This window comes from Manduca sexta, chromosome 15 (assembly GCF_014839805.1).
Source record: "Manduca sexta isolate Smith_Timp_Sample1 chromosome 15, JHU_Msex_v1.0, whole genome shotgun sequence".
NCBI classification, from domain to species: domain Eukaryota; kingdom Metazoa; phylum Arthropoda; class Insecta; order Lepidoptera; family Sphingidae; genus Manduca; species Manduca sexta.
The window spans coordinates 12,877,377-12,900,518 of NC_051129.1; the positions used below are offsets into that span (position 1 = coordinate 12,877,377).

Genomic DNA, 23,142 nt, shown 5'->3' on the forward strand with positions numbered 1-23,142 from the left:
AATTTTCATGATTTACCGCCACCACGCGAGGCGGCCGTGATATCCTTGCTATATTGTACGGACACGATGCCTTTTGTTACATATATTACTGTTAAATACGATGTTTTAGTATACTTAGAGGTGTTAGCATGCAATTTGTTGCTATTCTGTGTAAAATCCAATAGAGGAGACACGCATGGCCATCGTGCTGAGCAGGATTCAATTGATTAAGACGAGCAAGTTACTTATTAAAATATATAAATTTGTAAGCATGCTAAGGACATAAAACGTTCCTTTTCTTTTAAAATAGTTTTAGGATACAATGAGGCTGGTATAATCTTGTAGATTAAAGGCCTCTGTGCTTATTCATTAAATAAAGATAAAAAAGCAACTTACCTGATTTGAATAAATAGTTCCAATTTCAATTAGAATAAAGGACAAATGACTGCCGGGTATATATATTTAATATATACCAAGCGATTAAATCACATAGGGCACACAATAGACGTACCACTTTGTTCATAATTATAAAAATTATAACATATTATTTAAATAAAAATATAAATTGTTAATGTGAACGTAGCATCACTATTGCATAAAACAACAACAAAAAAAATTGAATAAATTAGAAATAAATCTTATGTATATGCCACATAATGGTATGTCAATACCAATTTGTGATAAATAGCATTGCTAATATATTAGTTGTTTAGAATAGAAATGAATAAATACTTTTGCAAATAAATCGTACTTTTTTGTCTTAGGAAAGATTAACTAAATATACTACAAACTAGTATTTAGAAATAAAATATATTTTAATATGACAAGGATTGAAATGGCAATGAAAATTAAAACAGCAATATTTTAAATCAACGTAATTAAATGTATAAAATATGACATTAAAAATATTGGCTCGGAGGCGTAGCTGTATTATGGGTGCCATACATGCTACGGTCCATCGGAAAGGTCCACCGGTGCAGGTATGCTTGCGCCGATAGACCGCAATGTGTGTGGGAATAGACCCGTGCAGATTTTTGAGCCTGTGCAGGCGACCGGCGCAGAATCGAAATCAATTCTTTCAATTGACACCTGCGCAGGCATACGTAGCGTCTATGGCTGACATTAGGGTACGCCTGCAGTGCTGAGATCTTGGGTTCGATCCACGGATCGGACAAAGTAACATTGGGTTTTTCTACTTATTATCAACCGGAAGTCCGGAATGAGGGCCCGATATGGCGATAGGGTCACTCGCTATCACATCATGGGACGTTTAAATAAATTTACATAATATTATCTTATTTATAATTTATTTAATACACATACATCACGCCTTTATCTCGGAATAGGTGGACAGACGTGCAACTCAGGTACCTACTTTAGTTTGTTCTGCCCCATGATGTGATAGGAGGCGAGCCCATCATAATATCATTTATTGATTTTATATAAATACATGTTTGAGAAGAGAGTTATTAGATATAAGATCTTCCCAATACTTCCAGCTTCGCTTTCATTGGACCAGATCATAGCATTCAACAGTTCAATGGCTCCCATAAAATTAGCCGGTATATCGTTGATTTGATTACCGACTTAATACCCTTATTATAAGGTACTAAATCATGTAAACATTGATTGTATTAGTGTAATGACCTAAGCGTTTCAATTAATAAAATATATATGTAAGGATGATCCATTCTTATTTTATGTTTTTTTCTCGGTGCCTCAAATCACAATACTATACGTCGACTTTTGGAATGGAAATTATCTCTGGTATAATGATGCATCGTATCACATCTTACCTGCTATGGAAAAAAACTGCAAAGCTTTGTTTATGCTGGTCCCATTTGACGTCGCATGCCCAAGCTTACATTAATTATTAATAACCTTAAAAACAATGTTAATGAATTTAATGCAATTCGACTAAAAGCAAAACAAACTTCCAGATAAACTATTGTATAAAATAATCCGAACATGAAAGTTATTATACACCAATTACGAGTAAAAGTGATGTAATGTACCACACATTACGTCAGTTTTACTTGTAATACATACGAGGAAAATATCAAAGAAATTCCAAGTCAAAAGCGGTACCTACGCACGACTTTTGGATTAGCACATCATAACGTAATATGAAAAAATGTACAAATCTCTATAAAATTTCAATTTTCGGTATTTTAAAAACTTTAAACTACCAAAATATTCCTTATTAAATTTTCTATTTAGGTAAAATGATATGAACTTTAGGCGATGCACGGAATCAAGAACTTTAGTAACATATTTATTGTGAAATTGATGACACGATATCCATATTATAAAATATTTAAAACTACCAAAGATAAGATAACATAATGTAGAGATACGATGTTTATTTTTGTTTGTGTTTTATATTTTTCGAGTATATCACTTCTAAAAATATGGTTAGCGCACCGTTTTGCTACAAGGAGCACCCTAATTATCAATGCCAATTGATCTCACCGATTCAACATATTCCAATACAAATAATTTTTATTTCGATTTAAGATACTGTAAAGCAATTTATTGTTTTATTTTCTGATGGACTAAGTGCCTATTTCGTGGTGAAGTAAATGCTACCCCTTAATTATAAGACGACTAAATAAAGATTACACAGTTAACTATTTTTCCCTTTTCCAAATTAATGGTTATCAAATAAGGTAGGGATACTATCTATTTTAAATTAATATTTAGTACTAAGTTAGCCAACGCAATTCAACGCCAAGCTTTTTAATTTTAAAGTTCAATCTGGCTTGCAATTGTTTATGTGTAGTCGTGACGCTTACCATTTTGGCTAGCGATTTGCTTTTTTTGTTATTCAGTTGTCAAACAACATTTTCAAACTAGTAGGGGTGTGAATGTTTTCAAATTGTCGACCAATGATATCTAAGCAAGTTTTAAAACAAAAAATACTAAAGCTAGCAAAAACAAATGCAAATGTGGACTGGATTTAACTGCGATTTAACCTTTTAGAATATTGTTCTGTATAAAGCGATGAAAAAATTAAATGTAAGTTATCTGATACTCAAAGAATGTTTAAGTGAGATAGGTTATAAACAATTTATTTCTTTAAGTTTAATGCTTATAAATTAGTATAGCCCACTGATTGTATCATCCTACAGCTGTGGTCTCTAATGTCTTTAGTTGTTAAAAAGCGACCTAAAATTAATAAAAAAAATACTAAAGTTCACCTTTAAAGAATCAAGAGCGAACATTGACGTCATTTGTCACAATAGTTTACAGCGAACTGACGTGATTATTAAAAATTGATTATTATATCTACATTATTATTCATTATCCTTAATTGCCTATTTTTATTGAATAGTCATTTTTAAATTAAGATGATGAAAAAACAATTCAAATATTTTGTTTCTTTTTTGAATTTCCGTAATATAAAACCGGTTAACATTATGCTATTTATAAACAAGATTTGCAAGTTTTATTTTTTCATTAAATTCAAATAAGTTTTCATTAATAAAAGACGCAGTTTTTTTGTTGACACAAGTGGTATTACGTTCGTAAGTTTTAAAATCGCATAACATTTTACAATTTTTTCAAAGTAAGTTTTTATCAAAAGAACTTCACGGGTTTAAATTAACCTAAACCTCTGGTTTACTACGAGATACAACGAATCACACCAACAATGCTATAATACACAAAATTCAAGACTACTCTATTTCATACAAATTTTGAACCGTTCTAATTCACTGTTCGGCCGTGCTAAGCTTGAAAGCGGTATCTCAAAAACAATCAAAATCGTGATTTTTAAGTCGCCAGATAGTTTAAAGAAATGCCCATCCAATGAACTTGCCTAAATAACGGTATCTTGTTTAGAACTTGTTAAAAAACCTTAAAAGATTTTTTCTATCTCAGTTTTACATACATAACTATAAAATTATATTTACAAAACTTCGATTATCTCGAAAAAAGGTTTCCCTGACATACCGCTTTTGCGCTTAGCACGGCGGTTTTCTAGTTGATCCATATTCCACTAAACTTTATATACTTGATTCATTCGAATGAGTAGATGACGCAAATATTATGAAACATCAGGAGTATGCATCGGCATAACCTTGTCCAGGTGCTCATGTTTAACTGATAGCGCAATGCCTTATGCAACGATTGTCACGCTATACCTAGACTTGGTTTACGTACTTAGGTCTTGTTTAATGCGTGGTAAATAATTTTAACCGACTTCAAAAAGAAGGAAGTTAATTTGACGTATATTTTCTTTTTTAATGTCAGTTTTTATTTGAAAGGATATTCTTCGAGATTAGTGGAACGAAATTGCGAATTTTGATTTCCTATGAATTTTTCCGTTGTTTTTTATCTAGGTTATAATACGGTTGAAAACAGACTGACATAGTCGTGTCGAGTGGTTAATGATTACAGTCTCTTGTTAATCAACACGCTGTGGACCCCTCCAATTTTAACTGCAATGGGGTCTCTTTGTTGTTATAAATTCAAATCTAAATTCTAGAGTATAATCAGCACCTAATCGGAAAATATGTAAGCATGATTATTAGTTCAAATATCTTGGTCTTTCAAGAAAGCCTAGATTCAAAATGTATTCCATCAGTCGCACGAAGTTCGTGGAATGTATTAAATTACACATAATTTACTCATTTATAGATTCAAAAGTGAAATTTTAAATAATTGGAGTTCTAGTAGAAGTCAAACAACTTGATTGATAGTTAATAATCTTCATTAAAAACTTTCTTTCAAGGTTTTGATGTAGTAAACAAAAGACTTTTAAATTAAAGTATGTTTTTCTGTGTCACGGTTCGAAAATTATATTGTTTTGTCAAACCAGTAAGCGTGTCTTTTTCTAAGAACATTATACGCGCCTGCGTTAAAATCTTTACGTACGTATTACGTAGCCCTACAATTGTTTGTTTAAAAACCTCTATTATATGTTTTTCTTCTTTTGTTAACAGTTTCATTCCGTAACGGAGAAGAGATCTCAGAATAATGATTGTGGTGCCAACAGCGTCACAATTGTTACAGAGAAGAAAATAGAAGATGACTCATCAGATTCGTCCAGTGGCGAGAATGTTGAGATTGAAGGTAAGAATCAATTTATTATGCAAAGCATTCAGGGATAGATAAAAGGGAATCGAACTGAAACTTCTGATAAAGTCTAAGATTTGGAACCAGGATTATTCTAACAAGGGGTTTGGTAGTCAAAGTAGATAATCGATTAACTACACCAAAACATTGCTAGTTAATTCGTACATAATCTCAGTACAATACATTATATTACATATTACGGCAGAATAGGTTCTTGATAGACATTTAGAGATCAGTCGTGTATTGACATGAAAAATCCTATTATAAACAATAACAAGACATTAATTTCCGCAAATAAAATGTTTCATTACATAAACCTAGGTTCGGTACCTCGCCCTGCGTGCGATAAATTCCTTTTCAAATAAAAGATACAAATTACCTTTTATGTTTGTCCAGAAGATGGTTTGTGTGCCAAATTTCATTCAAAATAAAATGAAATAATTTATTTGAAAAATTTTCATGATAATACATTATTTAAATTCTGTCAATATTAACTACCACCAGTTCAAAATGGTAAAGTTAATATTGACGAATTTAATATTGTTCTCTGGTGAGGGAAGTTCTCACCAGAGAAGAAAGGGCAAAAAACATACCAATGAATTCAACGGATTCGACGTAAATTTTTACAGACATACAAACGTCTTCACTAATTTTACATTTGTGTCAAGTACAAAAGGTAATAAAACTTGTCGATATTGAACAGGACGACAACCCTACTTGATATATTTTTACTTTTTAAACAAAAGCCTTCGTGGAAAATTTATTTCAAGATTATCCTTGTTAATGTTGTCTGTAATAATATACTTGTATTACTTGATAAAATATAATTGATACATTTTTCAATAAGTATTTTCCTTAATAATTTAATTGTTGAGGAAAATATTGTTTGAAATATATTTATTACTTTGTTAGTCATTCAAAGCAGGGTATCTGAAACCGCGAGGTTAGGGATTCCTTTTCCACGTGATAAAAATACTTTTAGAGGAATTAAAACTGGTTAAAGGCTATGAAATTGCTAGATATAAGTCTCATCTTACCTCTTAGACTCTCAGTTGAAGTAGAGTGCATAATATATTTAGAATGTATTTTTCACTTTCTTTTATTACGCACCTGTCTCTGCCGTCTCTACACCACCCCAAGGTTGACTGGGAGAGAATGCCCATTGTATTAAGTCCGCCTATATACTATGTGTACAAAGTGTAAATAAATAAAATCAAAGTGTACTAAAGGCTATAGCTCAGCATACCATCAAGCTAACAAACGTCATTTAGTTCTGAACAATAAACTTGACGTCAGTCTAGCAATCACAAGAAAATGTGCAGCAAAAAATTACTCGTAAATACATTGAAATAGCATAAACATGGAAAGGAAAGACCGAGTGAATCAGCTTTACCATGGCCAACGCGTCAACGTTACCTATTAAGGGCATAACTGACGTGGAGTATGAACAATGAACGTAAGTCTAGAATTGAATATGAACATTGCGTGACATTACGCTGTTATTATTAAGGGTAGGTATAGTAAAACATCAGCTCTTATTCCAAGAAAAATATTTAGCCAATTTACTGGGCATTATAAGATATAACAAAAAGCAGTGATAGCCTAGTTGGGTGTGGAACGGACTGCCGAAACGAATGTCCGCAGGTTTAAAACCCAAATGGCACGCACCTCTGACTTTTCTAAAATTATATGTGTATACTTTATAAGTTATCGCTTGCTTTAATGGTGAAGGAAAACATTGTGAGGAAACCTGCATACCTAAGAAGTTTTCTATAGGAATTTGGAGGGTGTGTGAAGTCTACCAATCCGCACTAGGCCAGCGTGGTGGACTAAGACCTAAGTCATCTCAGTAGTAGAGGAGGCCCGTGCCCAACAGTGGGACAGTATATAACACAAAACTGATATTATTATATAAGGTATAACATTTAATTATAATAAATGTTGTTGCTCTTCATTGACAGTCGTCTTTACTTTTCCTTACATGCAAAGTCAAGTACAAAAAGTCCCCCGCCACGTCTGTCTGTCTAAACGCGATATCCACGAAAACTACGTAATAGATTTTGATGAATTTTGGTATGGAGATAGTTTGTGAACCTGGGAATAACAAAGACTATTTTTTATTCCGGGAAAATAGCGGAATTTTAAAAAAATCTTTTTGAAACGAGCGAAGCCGCGCCCACAAGATAGTCATCATATAAACAGCTTTACTCGTCATTAAGTGTTATCAAAAAATTGCTATTAATCATTTTTATATTGTCCAACTTGTTTAAGTACCATTTTAATTTGTTTTTTCCCTAAATATGGTGGATATGTAAAATGTCAACCATTATAATAATCAATCGGCCAAGGTATGTAAATATCTCATACACGTATGCAGACAAATATTCAGATGAGATAGATAACTGTGTGTAGAGATAAAATTAATAAATATGCGAATAAATTAAATAATATACGGAAGATCAAACTAGTTATACCGAACACATCTAGACCCCAATTCTGTATTTGAAACCTAACGCACGTTTACACATGGATACGCAAATCTTTTAGCTCCAACGCCAATAATGATATAATAATAATATCAGCCCTGTATTATACACTTGCCCACTGCTGAGCACGGGCCTCCTTTACTACTGAGAGGGATTAGGCCTTACAACGCCAACGCCAATGGCTTGGTTATATCACTAATAAAGGAACGTATGTATGTAACTTATAATTAGTGAAGATATTAATAAGTATGCGCAAGAGTCGCTTGAATACAAATTTATTTCACAATACAGGGCTGATGACCATTGTAAACTGTTTATTCAATTTTCACCCACACTGTCAAAGTATACAAAGTTCGCTCTCCCGCCTCGGACTGTTTATTTGAAAAACTTTCAAGTACGACTTCACAGCTAACGCAATAGATAAACAAAGAGCAGTATATCTACTTTTCCTCGTTATGAGTAACACGCTAATTCCCTTTACCCAGATCTTTGTCGGTTTACAAAATTAATCACGATTTACTTCACGAACAATGACACAGTGATGATACAAAATAAATATTAATCAGTTATAAATAATTATGATGTTATTTCGTCACCTGATCGTTGGAATGTGATAAAGTTTTATCTTTATGCGGGATTGTGTAATGTGTAATTTGAATTCGTCATTACAATAAGATTAGGCCTTCACGTATACTCAGTGTCCTTTATACATAATTTTTCCCGTACAAATTCCGATCCAAGAGATTTTTTATAACCACGCGATTTCTTCAACAATAATCTTTAAATTTCAGTTAATTTACATAAAACCGTAATGTAACCGTAATAGTATTAACCTAAATCTTCCTCAAGAATTGCACTATTTTTTAGTTAAAATCGTACAAAAATCCATTCAGTAGATTTCGAGAAATTCTATCACATACAGCTTTTGGAGACTTTCGTTTTATAATATATAGGTATCGTGCACAATTACATCACCTCCTTGGCCAAAGTGAAATATTGTCTCTTTCGGTTCTAGATTCATTTGTAGTGATTCACAACTTGGTTCTTTTCACATACATCACGCCTTTATGTACGAAAGGGTACACAGAGGTGCAACCAGTACACTTCTCGCTTAATGTGTTCCGGCGTGTGACAGGGGCGAGCCTATCGCCATATCAGCCACAAGACAGAGCGGAATAAGCGGAGTGTTCTCTGACCTGATATTCGATTGTTATTTAGTATAGTTATTGTGTCGTACGATAGAATATCTAATATCAACTTATATTTAACGGGTCTAACGTATAAAATAAATCCATCTTCGCTATTGTTCACACTTCAGCAGAAATCTAATTCTCAAAAATTTTACCAATCTCTTTATGATTATTGAGGAAAATCATGCGTTGAGATACGAGTTAGGTATCAGTAAACACGTCACCAGGGGGCTTGGCTCATGACTCAGTGCCTATTATCTCTACGTGCACTGTTATTTGGTGAATCACAAAAATATTTATGATACAACGCTTTATTGAATTTGAAATTAATTATGAAACGTAATTATGTAGTTATAATCTATACGATATAATTATGGAAGCAAACAGCACTTGAATCACAGATGCATATTTTCACTCGCACCTAATGTAGTGCGACAACTTAAAAAACAGTCCCTCAATTGGCTCTGCATATCTTGAAGCTTAGGAGTCAATTTAAAATACAATGGAAAACTGGATAGAAGTCGTCTAATATTGTGTTATTAAAAATAATGTTACAGATTTAATGATCATCATCAAAAAGTACGTGGCTCTAAATGAATCAACGCAAAATAACCTTTGTTATGACCATAACTAAATATTAACCAAGATTGAACTTGAGTTTGGACACAACCGTGTTTTCTAAGTAATTTTATCTACTAACATTGTTTCAATATTCACAACTAGCCTACAAGATTTAGATTTTTTTTCCATCATTCGATATTTGCCTAAGTGTCTGTATTGAAGCTAAGCGTAAAACATCACCTGTTTAGTCCATTCCCTAGGTAATGATGACATTGATTTTGTCAGAAGGCCTGAGTAACCTTAAATCACCTTGACACACTTTAAGTATCATTTTCACGTGTACATAACTGCATACTATCGTCACGAGTCGTGTTAGCGTGGATGTATGAAATTACATAGTTTTTGTGAACTTTACGGAGATTTTTTGTGTAAATCAATGTCAAGTTTATTCTTTATATAATAAAGTGATTTTAATTGTTTAAATGAAAATATCTTTTTCCTAATTTACATTAAATTTTAAATAAAATTGACAATTAAGATTTTGGTATTATTAATCGAACGTTGAAACGAAAATAAAATATTTAAATTGTATTTATTGCTGATGCATGTTTCATGTTATTCTGATTTGTATTCAGATAAAAATATAGATTAAAATACTCTGCGCTATTTTTAATTGGAATTATTTATTTAAAATAATAATAATTAACGCGTTTATTCGATTACAGATCCCATGACTCGAATAATATTATAAAATACGGTAATTGTTTAGCATAATGAGGCCATTTTTCTCAATTATGAATTTTATTACGCTATAAAATAAGAATAGGGCTTAATTTGCAAACTTAATTAAAACCACGAATAAAAGATTAAATTATTAAGAAAATGTTAATTAAAACATATTGATAGGCGACATTGGACCAAAATTAGAGAATATCTTAAACAGGGACAATACTGTGCTGATATAACATATTATCCACTGAATTGATATTTTCTTTACGAAAAATTGTGCCTATGGTCTAAAACTCTGTTGAAGTAATGTTACTTTCCCGTCAAAATTTTGTCATCTGTCGCGACTTATCTTGTAAATCAGAATGAAAAGGATCATAACAAAGTTAACTGACATTTATCTTTGTCATCGTCAAAGGTTTTCCTTATTTCTGGAATTCTTGCAATTTTTTTTATTACAATAAATATGAAATACAATATTTTTATGTATTATTATTTATTACGTATCGAACTCTGGAATTTGTGCACGTTGCCATACTCATGTTCTCTTTAAGAAACTAAAATCATTTTTTTTTTTTCTATATTACAATCACAGAATTTTCCGTTGCCCGACCTAAGGCTCGAACATAGAACGCTTCGCAAATAAACTGTTAGAGCAATGAAGCTATAATAGATTATAATTTCACACGGACATGGCAAAATAGCCGCACTGCACCTGGTAATAAGGTGATTAGGGTCCAGATAGTTTCTCTTCTGATGTGAGACGTATATCCCTCGCTAGTCGAAATTAAGGCCAGCCAATTTGAAGTCAGATATAAACCAAGTGATCCCATAACGCGACATACTTACATGGGCCACTATGGGTATACCGTATATCTTATGTATGGTGGTCGCTGTCAGGGCAGATACTATCCTTTCACCAGCATCAAGCAAGTTTGTAATCGTTATATTATACAGTTAAATGTACGCCTCATACCTCATTCGAACTCTGTATAACTTCTTTGTTTAAATTTAATTACGTCACAGTGAATTGTGATTACAAATAACAGTTATAGGAAACGTTTTTTTATAACGTTACGCGGCGATCACGTTATTTTGCACAATGTCAAGTTCGTATAACGTTGATTAGTAACGGTTTCTACTTTTGATGTCAAAATGGTTATTGTACGTTTTTTCGTTATTTGGATAAAAACGGTATTGAGGTTAGGTAAAATGATTATAAGGTAAAAAAATCCATGCCATAAAATGAGACTTTCTATATAAAATGTTGTTCAATATTTCATAATTTTTATATATAATTTATCCGTTGTAGAAAATAGTTATATTTAAAGAAATTTGTAAAACACAATTCAGTAGTCATGAATGTTTCGTTCTTTTCAAGGTCTACTAAGTCATTACAAAAAAAAATATTCTTACATTATATTCCTAAACAAAAAGTGATTTTGAAACCAACGCTAAATGACAGAGGTCTGACCCGCGGCACAAAGTTTTGAAATCATTTACAATATATACTTAAGCTGAATTCATTCTACCATATTAATGTGATTCATAGTTTCTAGACGGTGGCGCTTCTTTCCTAGAAAATTGTATAGTTTTCTAATCAAACACAGTTATATTCCTAATTCCTAAAAAGTCCAGATACTGGCCTGTTTCCTAACCCATATTATTCCAAGAAAAAAAAAATATGATTGTAAATTGTATAAAAATACCAATGGGCTATTGCGAGCATCCTCATGACGCCCAATCCAAGTTTCATTAGAATCTGATCAATGGTTTCCGAACGCATACATCACAAACATACAAACATCGATTTTTATTTAAATATTAATAAAATTTATCATAACATAATTGTTTGTTGCTTTGTTAGCCTATATTATGTAAGTATATTTCCACAGTGATCAATAAAGTTCATTTTATAGTCAATCCAATAGCTATTTAAGATGTATATAGCAACATCCCAAGTATACATTCAGTTCGTCAATTATAATATCATTAAAATTCAATGAAACATGTGGCCAACGTGACAGAATCAAGGAAATCAATATTATTCAACAAACTTTGGATGTACCGGTATAACCAAAGGTTTTTGTGTGGATTCGGTCGACAATGGGTTTCAAATAAATACTTAAACGTTGTCTGCATAAATATAGAGACAACTACGACGTAAAGAGATGTAAACAAAGGAATAATAGTATTATAATTATCAATTAATAATTTATACCTGTTCACCTATCCTTTGTCATATTTGTAAAATTTATTTACATCATCTTCCTAGTCCATTTATATACGTATAGTGTTTTTGGAATTTTCAGCAGCTTATAATTATGTTTCCTATAATATTGTTTATAAGTTTAAAAATCACATTTTCACATACAGTAACAAATTAATAGATGATCTTCATAAACGTATAACAATTCTATCTAACGATATTGCGCAATGAGCTCATAAGAATATGCCAAAAAAACTAGTTTTATTTGGCGCCGATGACATGAAATTTGCATATTTGATAAAAAATATATATTTAAGCTGGGCCATAATTGCTTTTAACAACTAGATGAGTAAATTTTTAAAAACACATGATGTCACTTTTGCCAGCTATGGCGCGTCAAACAGAATGTTTCACTGTTGTGAAGATTTTATTTATGTATTGTGATATTTTAACAACTATTTATTATACGACATCTTATATATCAAAATACGTCTTCAAAGACCAACCATTGCTTTTAAAAGGAAGTATACATGACTTAAAAGCATATTTACTGAGTGAGACAATTAATAGAAGAAGCTGTTGATGATTTCATACTTAAACCATCACTTAAAGCCGCTTTTAATATACAGTGCCAATCTTAACCTACAATCCCCGAGAATGAACCAATCAAAATAAATCATGTTTTTTAAGATAAATCGAAAAACCAATTGGGATCATGTATTTAAAACAGCGGTTAGAGATAACTGAAACTATTTCAATTAAATTGGGTATCTCAATAATGATAGAACAGTATTATAAGCACCATCAATTATTTTTCATACCTCTCACGGCCATCGACCTTGCCCAACCTTTGCCTTATAAAAACTATATAGGATGGTGGCAGCGGTTGACGCTCAAACCAGTCCGCTAGCGGTTGTTAGCCTTTCTCTTTCGTCGCCTGACACACTTCGGTATTGCGCAATCGAATTTAAAACAGTTGCACTTGTTTATTTCACAATAGGAATTACATTTTTGACACAAATATGCAACGCTCATCTTTGAACATTTAATGTGATTCATGATGATTTGTGCATTGCATATGACTTTTTACTCAAATTGCTGGCGCATTAATTCAAGGGTATATGTTAATTTGTACTTATATTGCGAACATGACTTTAAACATTTTTAAGTTGATAAAAATAAGAAAAGACATTCATGATTCCTGCTTTACTTATCTTTTATAATTATTGGAAATTTTCACTAAAAAAACTTGATATTATGTGATATATATTTCAATTTGCGTATTAAAAATAACAGAGTATTTTATTATATTAGTGAGCCAGCGAAATGATATTATTATTATAACTTATTTCTTTTTAACCAATAACACGTGTCTTCAAAGGTTGCATCATATCTTCCAGTGCACCAAATGAATAGATAAGCTCCTAGATAATGAATATTAACAGCAACAAGCTACATTATATAGTTTTAAAGGTTAAACATCACCATATTTGCTCTCTCTTGATTCTAATGTATTTGAGGTTGAAGCTGCTTGTCTGTTTCATTAATTATCAATCATCTAATAACTCATTTTTATTAATATCTTTCTTCATACAATCAATTTATTTCTTTGCTAATCTTTTCAAGCATCATACATTCATCAATCTATGTATTTGTTGGATAAATATTGGATAAATAGTCAACTGCGCAAATATTTATTACAAGTTCATTCTAAGAATACTTAGCATTGTAATCGACTCGCGTTTGTGAGAACGGAATACGATCTTTAAAGCCAACAATAGGTTTATTATTTCAGATGCTAAATGGTTTCAATAATGGCTCAAATGTTTATAGTAAATGAATGTCAACGACCTAAATCACTGAAGGTATTTGGCTCCTTCGAGAAATGTTAAAACTTAGCTTTTATAGCAAAATGAATTAAAAAGCAAATAATTCTAAACTCGATCGAAATGTAATCTATTTTAGTGCAGACTACTGAGAAAGACAATGAATAAGAAACAATTTATGGTATATTTTTCCATTACAAGCAACAGTATGATAGAATAAAATAAAAATATTATATCATGTCCCTGCTATTTACAAGGACTTCCGTAATACATGATAAGACACTTGAACTATTGTAATAATATATAGAAATAAGGAACAAGCCAATTAACTTGATAATGTGAATATCGTTATCTAAAATATAACGCATTGTGTCATCGGTTATGCTGCTGATAAAGTCAAGTTCGTTCAAGCTCTTGAGCTGGCTACTCTCTATAGTAACACTGGGGCTATAGATCGGCTCGAGTGCGTACCTCAAGATATCTTTTTATTTAAACATGTTGACATACTTCATATTTTAATAGAATAATAAATGTAAAGTTATTGATTTTACTTAAAACAACAATTTTACTAATAAAATCAATCACAATGGGCATGTTGATTTAGTGCATAATTTTCTCAATTTTAATTTCAACTAATATTTAATAGTATATTTATATGGCCTCGAAAATTCTAAACCCTTCCAAATATTCCAAAATGAGTTTTTTTTTCTATTAAACGTTCCATTATAGAGTATCACTCTTTATGTCAATGCTGTTTCACCCAACCTTTAAAAAATATTTATAATTCCTTGAAGATCAAAGCCCTAACCTAACATTTCTGGTTCCAGATAAATCGCTCCCCATAGTGGAGCCGCCAGCCCTGGAGGCGTCAGAAGAAGGCCACGCAGCACAATGCGCGTGCCCTAACTGTGACGAATTGCTGTCCAGATTCTCAGAATGCAGTATCTGCTTGGAACCTCTACAGGTAAGAATTATCTTCACTTAACATTTTATAACATTAGTAGTTCTTATCATGCTACTAACGAAGGATTAATAAGTTTACAAAATTATTAACGAACTAGGATCATTATTCAAGGATAAGTTTATTTCGATTGCTGAAATACATATTCTCGAATTCTAGAAAGTGCTCTAATTCTTTGTTGAGACAATCCTGAAAAATATTGATACATTAAAATTGTAAGTAACTCTTTGATTGAAAGCAGATTTGACCAACACGTAAACCTTGTACACTATCTAACCAAAAAGATAAACGCGATAAGCTATTTTATTTTGATGTTAGCGGCTATTAGCTAATATGTCAATATGCAAAGCAAAATGTGCCAATGTATCAATGAAATCATCTCAAATACCACGTCGCTGGATAAAAAAACACACTTAATTATATTTTATAATCAACATATTTTTTGAATCAACATTTTTAATTCTAAAATTAATTGTGAAGAATTAATAATAACAAAAAACTATTTAAAATAGTTTATTATACGAAACATTTTGGAATCAACATTTTTAATTATTAATGGCGTGACATTTATTTGTCGTAAAACTAAAATGTTAATAAAGTACATTTTTACCTATATTCGATGAGAAATGTTATTATAATAAATACTTAGTTGTAATTATTATCCAACCTGACATTTAATTAAAATACTAAACTAAACATATTCTTTATAAAGGTGAACTTCCGGGTACCAATTCATTCGGACGAAAATTGATAATATTATTAACTTTATTGTAAATATCGGATCGAGTACATTTCTCACATTTTTGCTGGTGGTAGGATATATTTTAGATCCGCCCCGATAGTGACCACCGTACACAAAGTGTTAAACTCGCCATAGTGGCTCACGTAAGTATATCGAGTATCTGGGTCAACCTGTGTATATCCGGTTCCAAAAGGCCGATATAATTGGATCTATGGTGGACTAAGGCCTAATTCCTCTCAGTAGTAGAGGAGGCCCGTGCCCAGCAGTGGGACAACATATAATACAGGGCTGATATTATATATTATTATTATACGGGATATTGAAGTTTTCATTATTTATGCTGATTTAAAACTTCTTCAGGTTATTTTATTACTTTAGCATTAAGAATAAGTCAGGTGTTTCTGCACCCAAATAAAATTAACAGATCTGTCGCCATTTCGTACAATAATATAAATTTCCGCTAACTAAAGATTTTAAAAAGGTTTTTTTTCCTTATCAAAACATTATATCATATTTACAACATAATAGCTTTTTTAATATCTGAATATAAATTTCCTTTTTACATCCAGAAGCGATCACATTAGGGCTTATTATACTTTTTTGAAAATTTTATGTTCTTATAATTTTTATAAGTTATGACATTCAATAAAATTTAATGTTAATGTCATTTGGATGTATTTTGGTCAGTCACGTTTTAGAATAAAATTATATCTTCAAGGTCTAGAACTCAACGGATTTACACTTGAGGGTAGGTTGAGTTGTTGGCCTCACGTTTCGAATCCAAAACCCAGTGTTACCTACTCCCAAAAATATTTACCCCTGACGCTGAATCTAAAATACCTTAAAATCGTAATATTTACTTGAAAAACCTCTCTTTTTGATTTGTCACTTTTCAAAAATATTTTTGGGTATGATAAGCGCTTGATATTGTAGTTGATGGTATGAATTTTATGGATATTTCACCATTAAAGCAAATTAACAAGAACTAACATATTTCCGAATAATAATCTCAGTATAGACAAAGTAAATAATCACCATACAGTAGTTGATAGTTGTTTCTAATTTATAAAGCCCTATGTCTAAAGTAAGGCTGGTAACATTTCCTTTTTATTGACGGTCCCATTCTTAGTAACGAAGAATTGTGCGAGATGCCATTTATACACTAGATTAATAATAAATATGATTTAAAAAATAAATATAACAAAACAAAGAGCCTTTAAAAATATTACATAACTAAAAATACGACATGCCACTAATTTACCTCCTAAATTTAAAGAGAAATAAGGGGAAAACCCTTAAGTTGGGAATCCCGGCGAAACTCGCTCTAGGTTTCAAAGTGGTAGACGAATGTTGTAGACATGGACTGGCTCGACTGTGGTATCATGACCCCAGCGAAAACCAACGCAGAATGAAAACTTACTGTACTATTTTGTATTTACCAGCATATAAATTAAAATACAACCTCTCACTGCCTACTTTTGAATTTAGATAATCCTTAATGAACATCCACCATACTTATCTTTAGCAATCTGCATCTGCTAACTGTTTTTCCAAATCGGTCCCACTACACCAATCTTTAGTAATTTGTACCTGCTTCCTGTTTTTCCAAATCTGTTCAAGATAATACTGTGGTACTTGGTATATAAACTCACCAACTACTAAAATCAAATACAGTTTCTCCTTAATACGTCGACACAGGTGCTGTGAGATGGAGGTAATTTTAATCACTGTTAACGCCTCGGGTGCTGGTAACACGTGCGGTTCGTAAACAACGAATTTTGATTTAAAGCATTCACTTTGTAAATTCGTTTTCAAAACTTTATCATAGATATAGTTCGAGAAATAACTCGCCTATTTTTTACCAAGTGTTAGGTGCTCTATGATAGTACTAATCTATATATTAATCCTTGAAGAAAAACTTTGTAGCCCTTTTTAAGCATATTGTACGCACAGAGTAATTTAGCACAATTAAAGTTCAAATAGAGGAGCGCAGAAAATATGATTTATGCATACCTAGTATGTATGATAAATATATTAAATTAAACTAAGTAAATACACCTTTAACTCTCAAATTATAATTATAAACTTACACCACGAAACAAAGTATTATTAGAAATAAAAGTAACTTTTCTGCCTTTTAAAACAAAGACTTGAATCAAATATATGCTAATCACATTCCTTTCGATGTAAGATTAAACCTACGATATTTCGTGAAACAGTTGGTTTCTATACCACTAAGTCAAATTAACCATAATTAAACCGTAATTAATTCATTTAAATATAAAAAAAATAAATACATTTGTTTGTCTAAGATTAAGACAAGTCGTTTGTGAATACATAAATAAAATTATTCCTACTAATATTAAATCAAGATTGCCTGTATGAGGGTAATCTCTCGAATTACTAAATAAAGTCACAAAAATTCTTACAGTACTAGAAAGTTACACTATCACTGAGTATCAGAAGCCTTTTTTTATTAATTATTTTCAGTCTCGATGAAGTTATACAGGCAAAATCTTGAGCAAAAGATAGCATGACAGTAACAAATAATTCAAGATTTAGACAAGTCAAATAGTACAAGCCAGTTTAAGTGTTCATTGCTGTTTGTTTAGTAAACGTGAATGTATTATTTATAAACAGGCTATACTAGTTTTGACATTATTAATTTGCAGACATTACGAATGACATCTGTCAATTATAAATCGGACAACGTATACATATAACATGTGTGTGTACATATTAATTATAAAAACATTAATTTCCATTATAATATAGTTTTTTTTTGCTAAATTAACTCAGAGCCTGAAATATGTGCCAGATATACTGAAAAATTGGAACTCTGGTTGAATTTCAGCCTACCTCTTCAAGGATAAAGGCGTGATCTATGTTTATTTTGCACCACTTTTATAATAAACATAGCTTATACATATTAGTTAGACAAATTATCCTTATCGTTGATACAATGAAGTTCAGACATATATACACCGCGCCATTGAGAGATTAGCATTAATTTAGTGACTCTACGATATCATAATCGTCCGCAAGCACGTCATAAATTATTGTAACATACATACCAAGACAATTATGAATTAATATTAAGATAAGCATTCTGATACTTTAGATATATTATGTATACAAATCTTGTTACATGTATTGATAATCTTGGAATTACAAGTTTTATGACTGCTCTTATGGGATAATTATGAATTCAAAATAAAAAAATATTTTTCCTATAAATGCTATTTCTAATTACAAAGAAATAACTAATATTAATACTCAATATTATATTATATTTTATTCAAATAACTTTTCTGATCCTTTGAATTACATTTTTTAATAATTTTCAAACGTTATGTTTCTAAAAAGCAAAATTTACAGAAATAAAAAAATACGTTTATTAATAGTGGCTCCGACAGACGTTCTGCCACAGGTAGCCTTCTACGCTGATCGCATTTTATGTAAACTACCTTACATCTTTAGGGTAAAAAATTATCCTATGGTTCAAGCTGGAACTAGCTCTCGCATAAAATTTGATTGAAATCGGTCAAATATTGTTGGATAAGCGTGTACGAAAAATTATTTTCATACATAAATATCACCCAAATTGCCACCCTCCTCCGTCTTTCTCCGTAGTTTTTCAAAATTATTCCTTGACACAAACCTAGTACTGATAATGAGGAACACAACGAAATGGTTTTACATACATGTGGCATTTTCATTTTGTAGAAATTTCTACAGAATTACAAACGTGGCAAGTAATTTAATTTGTATAGAAGAGTTGCCATTCGTCCAATACGAGCCGCACTCGGAACTTGCAAGTTAACGCGATATTATTAATGCAGCAGCATCAGGTGAAGTTGAGTGTTCCTAATAGTTCCGTTATACACGCTACAACTCTAGTATACTTAGAAATATTTCAACTTTTGATCTAGCTTGTGAGTTGTGTAAAAAATTAATACCCGATGAATAGAATCGATGCTAATCATGAAAATTTGATCTGATTCGTTTCATCCATTAAAACAGACCTGTATAATTATGCTAAATGTTGAAGGGGCAATTGTCTTTTATCATTTTTAGAATGGGTCGTATTACGTTGCGTACTCATCCGGGTTGTAGAATGTTCCAATATTCCACCAAATGTGACCGTCTTTTCAAATATATGTTCTATACAGAATGGAATAGAGCTCACTGAAAAGCAGATAGTTATTTGTATATATTTTTGCCATTTAACCACGAATTTACCGTGAAATACTTTGGTTAAATAATATAATAGTGATATCCTGACCAGAAAAATAAAAAAAGTGTTTTAAAGGTAGCATTGTCAGTACAAGAAATAAGTTCCATATTGTACCGTCCAACATAGCGAGATCTTTTATTTTCCAGACTGTACTACTAATGAAACAAAACATCTTATTCCCTTTAAACCCCTTAACAAACTTCGAAGATCCAAAGTTTACTGTTGCTGGTTGCCGGCATTGTTCAACATTTACGAGAGTTCCGAACTACGGGGTATTCCTAGCCGCATTGTACTATGCGACTAGTTGGGGTTGTTTAGTAATCATACATGTAAACAGGGTTTTACATACTTAGGGCCTGTGTCACAAGTTTCAAGTGAATTTTCCTTGACAGTTATCGTATTAAACAGGTAATGTAGATAGGTAGTACTTATTATATAATTATATTAATTCATTTGGAAGCATTTAGAATGTTACTTTTGTATTTGGTCGGCTTATACATTTATGTGACGAATAACATTCGGAAGTTGTGAAACAGACCCTTAATATTTTAAATGTTTTGAATATCGGAGCTCTTTAGAATTTTGTTCGATATGGTCTTATGCGCTTATTACGTCATGAAACGAATATATTATGCTCAGCAAATTATATATATACTAATTGCGCCTCTGCCTAGTTCTCTAAAGATAGTACCGGTAAATTACTACCAAGTAGTGTAACTTCGCCCTCCTCCGTCACTTCACTTGCGAAAACACGCCTTAGTATTCATAATTATGCGAATATTAAACAAACATTTGTGTATTCATTGAAAAAAATGATAAAAACCGTGAATATAAGGATTTAAATGGTTATTGTTAATTTGTGTTAAGCACGTAGAGCCGTTGGTTCTTGCGCCTGATCTCTCTGCGGTCATGTCGGATCGCTGTCTCACCGGACTATGAGAATGTAGGAATAGAGAGTGCACCTGTGTTTTGCGCACACACTGGTGCTCTACAATATCTTCTGCGTATCTGGCTGATCTCCGTTGAGATTGGCCGCCGTGACCTTAATTCGACTCAGAGAATTCATTCATTAATTTATAAAGCCATGGCTTTATTATAGCCAAATCCCAAGCATCGCTTCTAACTCTAATTTCTCTGTTTCAGTGCTGCGGCCCCTGCGTATGTCCCTGGTGCGGCGGCGTATGGTGCGCCCGGTGTTCCCGCAGGATGTCCCGGTGCGCCTGGTGCCGGGGCGCGCTCAGAGCCCCCGCCACACCCTGCCTCGCTCTCCAGAGACTCGTCAATGATCTCATGCTGCCGTGTCGGAATTACAGGTGAGAATCACATAATTTGAAGTTGTTTTCCTCAGATTTACTCAGTAGGGACAGGACACACATGGCGAAATCTAAATGCCCTGGTTGCACCACTGCCTACCGCTTCGTAGATGAAGGCGTGATGTGTCTTTGTTCTTTACTTGAAACACCCCATGCGGCCTCAGACCGCTCGCTGGCGTAACAACGCTGGCCCTTAGCTTGTATATTCTAAATAATGAATATATTTTTTAAATGTATAGACAAGACGTTTGACCATAATCACAGAAGGGAAAACTGTTGTACGATGTTACACGCATATAATATCACTTGTATAGTCCACGTAAATATTTTTTTTTAATAATTTCTAGTTAAATTCTCAAGTTATGAACCACGCTGGATAAATTTGTGTCAGTGGGTCTTTTATGCCACAATGACTATCACTTTATAATTAATTGCTACCCAGTTTTCCAATTACATAAATGGACAAAAACTTGACCGTATTTCTCGACGATTTACCGAAAAAAAACTTAAGTGTTAAGGCATAATAGATTGCATTATATCAGCAAAAACATTCTATAAAGTACAATAATACATAATAATTCAAAATGACAATAACAATAAAACATTGAATCGTAAAAGTTAGCTTTCGAAGACAATAAAAAATCGACTCAGTGTTACGAGCCAAATCAAATGTAAACACTCAGTAAAAGTCACTCGGCCTGTTGTCTCAACCGCTGTTTTATTTATGTCTCCGTTAAACTATATTTAAGAAATGTTGATGTTTAAAACACTGTATATTTGATTTATAGTAGCAATAAATATGTTTTTATTTAAATTCTAGTTTGATTATATTATATATACGTACTATTATCGTTTGAACGCGATTATCTTGAACTATTTTCTCTGATTCTGAATGGTTTTACTAATAGAAAGCTAAGTTATTTCTGAGTGATATAAGCTAGTCATTATCTTCGAAATACGACTCACACATCAGCGAAATCTCGAGTTAAATCTAGAATGTTGTAGACGTACCGCTCTCTTCATGAGTTCTTCAAACAAATTGTTCTCACAAAGCACATCGTAAACATAAAAAAACCTATTTCACAAAGAGTACGTTTTTATTGCGGTTGTTTTGGTACTATAAATTATCTTGAAGTGATGTTGACTTAAACTAAACTTTATATTTAATAGAATGGGGAACGTAATTTAATCTAATAAATTTTAAATTTTAACTACCTATTGTTTTGTTTGAAATTCTTAGATAACCTTTTCACTCCTCAGGATTAACATAGAATCCATTCTTAGCTGCTTCGAAATACAAATTAGTTTGGACAGCGCAGGTCGTAAGGAAGGATTTTTGAAAGTTCACTTTATACAAACAACACAAAGTTTATTATAGCTTAAATATTCAGTGTTTCTAATATCCCATCAATCTCCAACATTTGGTGACAGACTTCTTCAAGTCTATCGATCATATTTCCATGTTACAATATAATCATTCCCAAGTTTACGCCAGACAGCGATGCTATCGCAGCCGCTATCGGCTTATTTATAGAACAATATTTATTTTTCACGCTATCAGTCGTTGACCACTTTCTTGAAGTTTATAAATATTTTTATGTCTGTCTCATTGAGGTAGGCAGATAATGGAGTCTCAAATTCTACGGCTACACTGTCTCAGCATACACTGTCAGAGTTCAGACGTCAGCTACGTTCATAGATTTCAAATCTCCTTAATAGTTAGTAAACCTACATTTAAAGCTTTCAGATCTTCTTGAGAGTTATTAATAAAACTCTTATTTAACTCATTGACTGAATAAATTACGAAGGAATGGTAGATATATTTCGTAAAAA

The 23,142-nt window shown here is 32.0% G+C and overlaps 2 protein-coding genes across 4 annotated transcripts in view; one reads left to right on the forward strand and one right to left on the reverse strand.

Annotated features, from left to right (window-relative positions):
* LOC115452886 (adenylate cyclase type 2) overlaps nt 1-23,142 on the reverse strand; it is a 210,285-nt gene that overhangs the window by 86,108 nt on the left and 101,035 nt on the right. The window lies entirely within an intron of this gene.
* Nucleotides 1-23,142, forward strand: part of LOC115453596 (E3 ubiquitin-protein ligase SINA-like 11) — a 48,425-nt gene that overhangs the window by 21,586 nt on the left and 3,697 nt on the right. For both annotated transcript variants that reach the window (XM_037438850.1, XM_037438851.1), the window contains exons 2-4: nt 4,926-5,055; nt 14,884-15,020; nt 21,140-21,309. In XM_037438850.1, coding sequence (XP_037294747.1) covers nt 4,926-5,055; nt 14,884-15,020; nt 21,140-21,309 — 437 coding nt within the window. The remainder of the gene's footprint in view (nt 1-4,925; nt 5,056-14,883; nt 15,021-21,139; nt 21,310-23,142) is intronic.